Source organism: Dermacentor albipictus, unplaced genomic scaffold (genome assembly GCF_038994185.2).
Source record: "Dermacentor albipictus isolate Rhodes 1998 colony unplaced genomic scaffold, USDA_Dalb.pri_finalv2 scaffold_109, whole genome shotgun sequence".
In the NCBI taxonomy this organism is placed as follows: Eukaryota; Metazoa; Arthropoda; class Arachnida; order Ixodida; family Ixodidae; genus Dermacentor; species Dermacentor albipictus.
The window spans coordinates 99021-106097 of NW_027225663.1; the positions used below are offsets into that span (position 1 = coordinate 99021).

Sequence of the window (7077 nt, forward strand, 5' to 3'; positions counted from 1 at the left end):
GACAAGCACTTGATCAAGGAGCAGTATTTCAAAAGACTTGCCTAGGAATTAATTGGCACATACTTAACGTAGTTAGTGCAAAAAGAAACTTGTGTGTAGGCTAGTTTGTCCTTCAACATGGAAGCCAAGTTTTGCTGCATAGCTGATCCAAAATACTACTAAATAAATGCGAAGGCACTCAAGATGGTGCACAATCATCTTCTGTGTTTCATATTAACTATGCAGTGCAAGTTGGTTTCATAGCAGGTGAGTGTTATGCATCTGCAAGAAAAAAGTTATAGCTTATATGCTGCACTGGCCTGTTACATACACAATGCCAGCTTTGCAAGAAAATAAATATGTATAATCAATCTTTTATTGGCAGAACCATTACAGCAAAATATACAAGTCTGATTTTCCACCTTAGGCAATAGTGTAATATTTAGATAGAGGTACAGACGCTCCTGATGACTTGATGGTAGTGTGAATGCATGCAGCTGGTACATCAGTGGACCTGTACAAGAGGGAAAAAAACGCAGGTGAAGTACAAAGGAATAAAAAGAATCTGCAACTTGCACTCTCAGATGAACATGTCACTGTGACAACCTGAGTGCTGCTGTTGAGGATTTTCTTAGCCTGTTGGTCCGCGGGCACAAGTGCCTGTCTTGCATGAAGCTGCTTAGCGCAGCTTCCTGACAAGAGTTTTCTCTATCCGCCACCCGGGAACGCGCTCTGTAGCGGTCAGGCTCCGCCGAGAGACTTGCGGCAACGGGAAGGTAATGGGGCAATGTCAGTACAGATTTCGGTTGCTAAAGCAGTACCAGACCGACGGCAAGCAAATTTTGTAACACAGTTGAATATCCAAAATACTTGCTACTACTTAGAAGCAGATTGATCAGGTTTTCAAATTGAATAATACAAAGTGAACCTGCCCACATTAAAGCTTCAACCACAAGAAACACATTCCTGACGGATTGTTGACGCCAGCTGCCATCGTCAAGAACGATGAGATGCTGGGGTTGATGCTCTAGATGCTGAATTGTGCCCACATCAAATCAAATAGCCGGCCAAAAATATGTTGTAAACTTGTTCCTTGTGGTTGGGCCTAAGCAGTCCCGATGCCGCAGGTAACCATAAAGCAGTTGCACAGCTGCTAATGGATCTAAGTTAATGCATTGATAATGAACAAATAAACCTCTTAACAGCATCGAAGTATACAGGCATATTGCTAACGGGGCTCTGGAACAACAAAAGTTTCACATCACCGGTTTGTGTCAGTGTTTACTGGTAGCTTGTAGATACACTGAAACCCAATAATAACAAACTGGCCTATGCACTAAAAATAGGTTCATTATATCAGGTAATTCTTTAAATCCAAATGCGCCTATAACGAAAGGAAACAGACTTTTGTATTGTGTTTGTCCTATATGAATTTGTTGTCCTCAGTGGAAAAATTAAGTCAGAGTTACCTGCACTTTTGTAAACAAAACCATGCATAGTAGACAGCAATCTTTAGCCTTAAACAGTTTGCCAGTCACTCAAAATAGAGACTCGATAGGAGCTTGCTTGAAGTACACTGTTGGTATGTTTCCAAGTATTCTAACATTTAGGCACTATTTAAAAAAAAAAGTTCGAAAAAAAGGCTTCTGTTACAAGTGAGTGTTTTGCATGAGTATCAGTCAGGAAGTTTTGTGTGTACAATATACAGGATAATTCACTTTATGCTGGTTTGTTATAGTCAGGTTTGGCTAAAGCCGTACAAAGAGAAAAATGCTACGTACTACAAGTGTGGATTTTTTCCTTGGCCAAACATGAGTTAGAGCACACAATTATTTTTTTATCCATATCATCTGGTAAAAGGCGAAGGCATTCCCTGTGAAAGGTTTTTGAACAGTATGCACAAGAAATGTCCAGTACTTTTCTGCCATACAGCCGTTGCCTGCATACACAATGCAACTCATAAATACAATCTTTTGGCCGCACACGAGTAGTGGGGGAGCTTGTGAGTGGAAAATCTTCCATGTTGCCTTTTTGTATGCATTTCAGCAAATGTCTGCGCAGCATACTCTGATTAAGGTTTAAATTTTCTGGTCTCCTATCTGATGCTAAATAATACATATTTGCAATTGCAAACAAGCCACAGTCAAGCGTGTTGCACTGGTTTTGTGCCCCTTTAGTGCAAATGGTCAGCGTTGGTGACTGCAATTTTAGCATGTGACAGATTTGCCTGACGGCATCAGAAGGAGTACCTTGGTCAATTGAGTCATATACAAAGACTGTGTTTTTATCAGCCTCAACATTGGTTACCGTAAGCCAGTGATCGGGATTTCGGACATGCAAGATTTGAATAAAAAGGCTTTCTACTTTAGTAAATAGTAAACGATGGCCAAGTAGCACATCTTGAAAGCCATCCCAGTGAGAAAACTTTTGATGAATCAAGTATTGTGCTACGTTAATCACGCTGTCTGATATTGAGGTGCCCTGTACTAAGGCATTTAAATCGGCATCTGAAAGAGAGTAGCGTTTGCAGACATTTAACATGTCTGCTGTCACCATTGCAAGGCTTACCATTTGCTTTTGCGATGGCAAAAACTTACGCTTAACAGCTTTGACTTTCTTTGGCCGTCCTCTTCTTGCTTTTACCAAAGGTACAACAAGTTTTGTACTATTCGAATGCCTGCAACTGCTTGTAGCAGTCGATTGGGGTAATGGAGCTGGTGTACCTTGTAAGCTAACTGTAATTTGATTACTAGGAAAGGTGGTTAAGTTTCTGAAGAATGCCTCGCATGATGCAAGTTTTTCCATTAGCTCCTTCTCACCACAATTAGATAATACATTAGCCACAGTCTTGGACATTTCACAAAGCCTCTTGTAGGTGTAAGAATACTTTTCTTGAGCAGTGTCGAGCTTCACAGATGGCAGCAGCTGAATGCTGCTTGTCACCACTGGTGTGGCACTTGAGACCATGCAGCTGTCACTCAGGAAATGATCCTTACACCACCTGTCCGGTATGCATGCTTTGTCAAAAAGGTCTTGCTGGGCAAAATGGCGAGCTGCTATAATGTGTGCACAAGGCAAACTGTACTGATTATAAAAAGCACACATGCAACGCGTCAGGCATAATGAAACACTGTGCTCAGAACTTGCTGAAGCCACTACATAAGAATTAGCAGTGGAAGTAACCAAATAACCTACTTCTTTAAACTGTTTATACTGCTCAAGTACTTTACTTGTGGCCTCAGAAGTGCAATTACGGGCCAAGTCTAGTTGAAATTGCTCACTGACATCATTTACATTTAAGTTCAGCTTCATTTCCTTAAACTTGGAAAATTTTAGAGATAAGAAATCCTTCTCAATATAACTTACTAATGCTTCTATGGCTTGAACCAAATGCATGCTTGAAGTGAGATAACTTTTAATCTTTTGATTGTGACACTCAATGCGATTATTCGTGTTATTACCAAATGTAGGAAGTTTCTGCCGATATGCATGTACCCACATTTCTTTACAGGAGTGCCAGTTCTGCATGTAATAAGAAATAAAATCTTTAGGCGCCATAGCTTCGAGCTCAGCAAGCCTGTCTAAGTAGTCCTGCACAGTGAAGGAATAAACAATTTTTTTTAACAGAGGGAGTAACTGATCACGCTGCAGTCTAGCTTTCTCATTGACTTTTTGCTGAAAGCATTGCAGCACATGCCATGTACACAACAAAATTTCAGAATTAGGAAGAATCTTAGTCAAAATGCGTAGCTCGTTCATGTCTTTATCTATCATGACTACTCTGCAAGCAGATACAATGAACAGGTTAAACTCTGCAAACTTGGCAAACATAGCCTGCACAATTTCAGTCGTTTCATTCCGCAAAAAGGCATAACACACAGGTCTCCCGCGGCCTCCACCATCTTCAACCAATATAGAGTACAAGATATAGCCTTCAATGTTTACTTTATATGTTCCATCAATAAATAAAATCTCTGGGTACTTTTCCAAAATCTCACGCATGTGCGTTGTCTGAAGTAGCACAAATTGCAGGTTATTACTTTGATTCTTTTCATAGTGAATGACCCAGTTTGGATTATTTGCTAACAAGGTGTCTATTTTTTCCAAGACCATTTCTCCGTGAGCCTGCTCATTGCAAATAGGAATAGAAAACCTTTGCTTGTAATTGTTAACATCTTTTGTAGTTAATTTCTTGCCCGTTTTCTGTTCGACCAAATTTTTAAAATACTTTGGGCCAATATTACATTTGGCAAAATCAAAGAATTCTACCTTCTCTGCATCGTTTAGAAGCCTGCTTTGAGGATACAAGTCATAATACTTCGTGGCGTGATTATGCTTAGCTTGCAGCTTGGTTATTTTGTAGTGAAGAGTAGGTGATTTGCACAGGCTTACTGAAACTGCCATTTCACAACCAGTACCATTGTATGCTTGCTTGGGTCGCTTTCCTGTGCCTCTTGGTTTTATAGCACGACCATGAACACAGCTATATGAAATCCTAATATACTCAAACTCTTTAGATTCTGTTGCAAATGGACTTCTATGAGACCTACTTATTGTGACTATGTGCTTGCCCTCCCTGCACCATTCATCAAAGATTTGCCTAAAAGAAATAAAATTATCAAATGTTGCATTTAAATAAACTTTGCTGCCTCCACCATGCAATAAAGTGACAGTGTTAGGAACTCTGGTTGTGTTAGCACCAGCTCCTTCACAAACAGCCTGGGCATCAGAGCTGGCAGGCCTGCAGCTGGATGTCAAAGCAGCCTCACAACACCTACCTCGCGTGGGAGCAATTCACGCAGCTTTGTCAAGGTCACCAGCCTCTGTGCCAGGATTGCTCGTCATCTGCCCTCCATCTTGCATTGTTTCTGACCTACAGCATTTGCAGACAATGACCTCATTTGGAACACCATTTATGACAGGTCTGCACTCAGCCATAGCAACTACCAAGCAGTCTTTATTCTGCCTGCTAGCCACATGCTGCACCTTGCCAAAACTATCACAAATGGCGTCATGAGGGGCACTGGCTTGTCCTTCAAGCTTGCTACCAGAGACAGCAGAAGGAGCAGACTCAGACTTTATACTGTCAATGCATGTCTGTTTCTGGCTTACAACTGCTTTCAAAGGTGAAGCGAACTTCAAGAACTTGGCAGCTGTCACAGCAAGAACTTTGCCTTTCCTGTCTGCAGCCAGGTCACAGCTCCATTCTTGCTTGTGCAGTGCTGCAGCCTTCCGCCTCCTCCTCGATACTACCACTTTCCACTCCCCGTCGCCACAGTGGGGGACAGCCTCTGGCACAGCTGCTTCTTGAGCACTGGCCTCTCCTTCCCCCACAGGTGAGCACACAACAGGAGCACTCTCATGCTTTTGTGTGGCTCTCCTAGTTTTCCAGACACAAGTGGTGCTTGCACCTCGACCAGGGATCATTGGCTCAGCAGACCTCCCCTCGGCTTTTCCCCTACTTGGTACACTTGTGCCATGGAAAGTGGGGGAAGGCAGGCTGTCCCAGGTGAACCAAGCCTTGCTTCCCTTGCAACGGACACGGACACCGCCAACAAGTGAAAATCCAGCACCTTGAAGGGTTCTGGTAGGCTGGTTGGTGCCGTGCCTCTGCAAGGGAGCAGTGCTGGCTTTCCAGACAGGAGCTGGTGCTGTGGAAGGTCCACTTGCTGCATGCGAAGAAATGAAAGTATGCAAACCAAGCGGGGGAAAGTCAGCCTCGGAGATGGCAGGGATGCTGTCCTGCCGAGTCCAACTGGTCCATGAAGAAGGTGCCTGGGTCTCCTTGTAGGACTGCTGGATGCGGCTTCTCTCCAGATGGATGGACAGGGTGCAGGCCCCCTGGTACAGGAAGTCTGCCAGCACCTTGTTACCAAAGGGGCTCGGGTGGACACCATCTCTGCTCAGGCAACTGGGCCAGTTGTCCACGAGACCACCCAGGAATGTGTAGCCACACTCGTGGCAGTACTGCATCAGGGCACTGTTAATCTTTTCGTAGTTACCATTCAGGTCATGCAACCATGAAGACAGCTTCCCATGAGCTGTACTGATTCTGCCCCCGAGGAAGAATGGCAGAAAAAGCTACATGCACCATGGGATTTCTCTCAATGATCCCCTGAGCGAGCTGGCGATACTTGTCCATGCACACGCTGACACTGTCAACAGTGTTGTTAGTGCCAACGTGCACAATGACAACATCAAAACCAGCTAGCTTGTCAGCAATCATTGACAGCAAATGCTCAATCCTTACTCCTCTATGCGCGGCAACACTGACTGACAAACTACGACGCGATGGGAAATACTGGTCCGCGTATTTCACCATCGAGTCACCGGCAACCAAAACACGTGTCATGTTGCAAGCAGTGCAATCTAAAATGACACCTAGAAGAAAAAAAAGACTGCGAGAAAATAAATCTGAGCTTTTTCACAAACGAAAGGAGGCTACCTTCTAGTCGGCACTATTGGCCGAACTAGTCGGCACTATTGGCAACGATTTTATTGGCACTATTGGCAACTTCTAGTCGGCACTATTGGCAACGAACACTTTTTGCACCTTATTTTGCTATGATCGCGCCACGAAACCTTGTTCGTCCTGGTTACGCCGACTCTCTTGCCTTTTTGCATTTTAATGTTCAGTCTGCCCGTAATAAACACGATCAGATAGAAGCATTTCTTAACGAATTCACGTTCAGGTTTGACATAATAATGATAAGTGAGACATGGTACAACTCGGAAGATGATGTCATTTCCTTGCCCGGATACCAAAGTTTCTTTCTGAATAGACCAAACCGCCGAGGCGGAGGTGTGATGCAGATGGTATCAGAAAGGCTTTCATGCGACTTGATTGCAGATCTCTCAAAAACCACACCAGACTACGAAGCGCTTACGGTACAATGTGGATCCTATATCTTCGCTGTTTTGTATCGACCACCTGATGGTAATAGTGAAAGATTTCTTGTCTTTTTAGAACAATTACTGTGTTATGCTTACCAGAATAGACTGTGCATAAACATAGGCGGTGACTTTAACATAAACTTACTGCAATCAAATACAGTTTCCCGCAATCTGATCTTACTCCTTGATTCTTTTGGTTGTACG

The 7077-nt window shown here is 43.3% G+C and overlaps 1 protein-coding gene across 1 annotated transcript; it reads right to left on the reverse strand.

Annotated features, from left to right (window-relative positions):
• Positions 1–302: 302 nt before the first annotated feature.
• LOC139053393 (uncharacterized) lies at positions 303–6430 on the reverse strand. The gene is made up of 2 exons (XM_070530406.1): positions 5679–6430; positions 303–493 (listed from the first exon to the last, which is right to left on the reverse strand). Exons 1-2 carry the CDS (start codon positions 5950–5952, stop codon positions 303–305), a joined length of 465 nt encoding a protein of 154 aa, XP_070386507.1. The 5' UTR covers positions 5953–6430.
• Between the last annotated feature and the right edge of the window lie 647 nt (positions 6431–7077).

Bases quoted from the DNA above. Each gene is read 5' to 3' on its own strand.
- LOC139053393 (XM_070530406.1), bottom strand. From the start codon at position 5,952: ATGCAGTACTGCCACGAGTGTGGCTACACATTCCTGGGTGGTCTCGTG. The intron at 494-5,678 runs GTTTGCATACTT...CCTCTTGTACAG, and splicing joins GGCTGACTTTCCCCCGCTTG to GTCCACTGATGTACCAGCTG.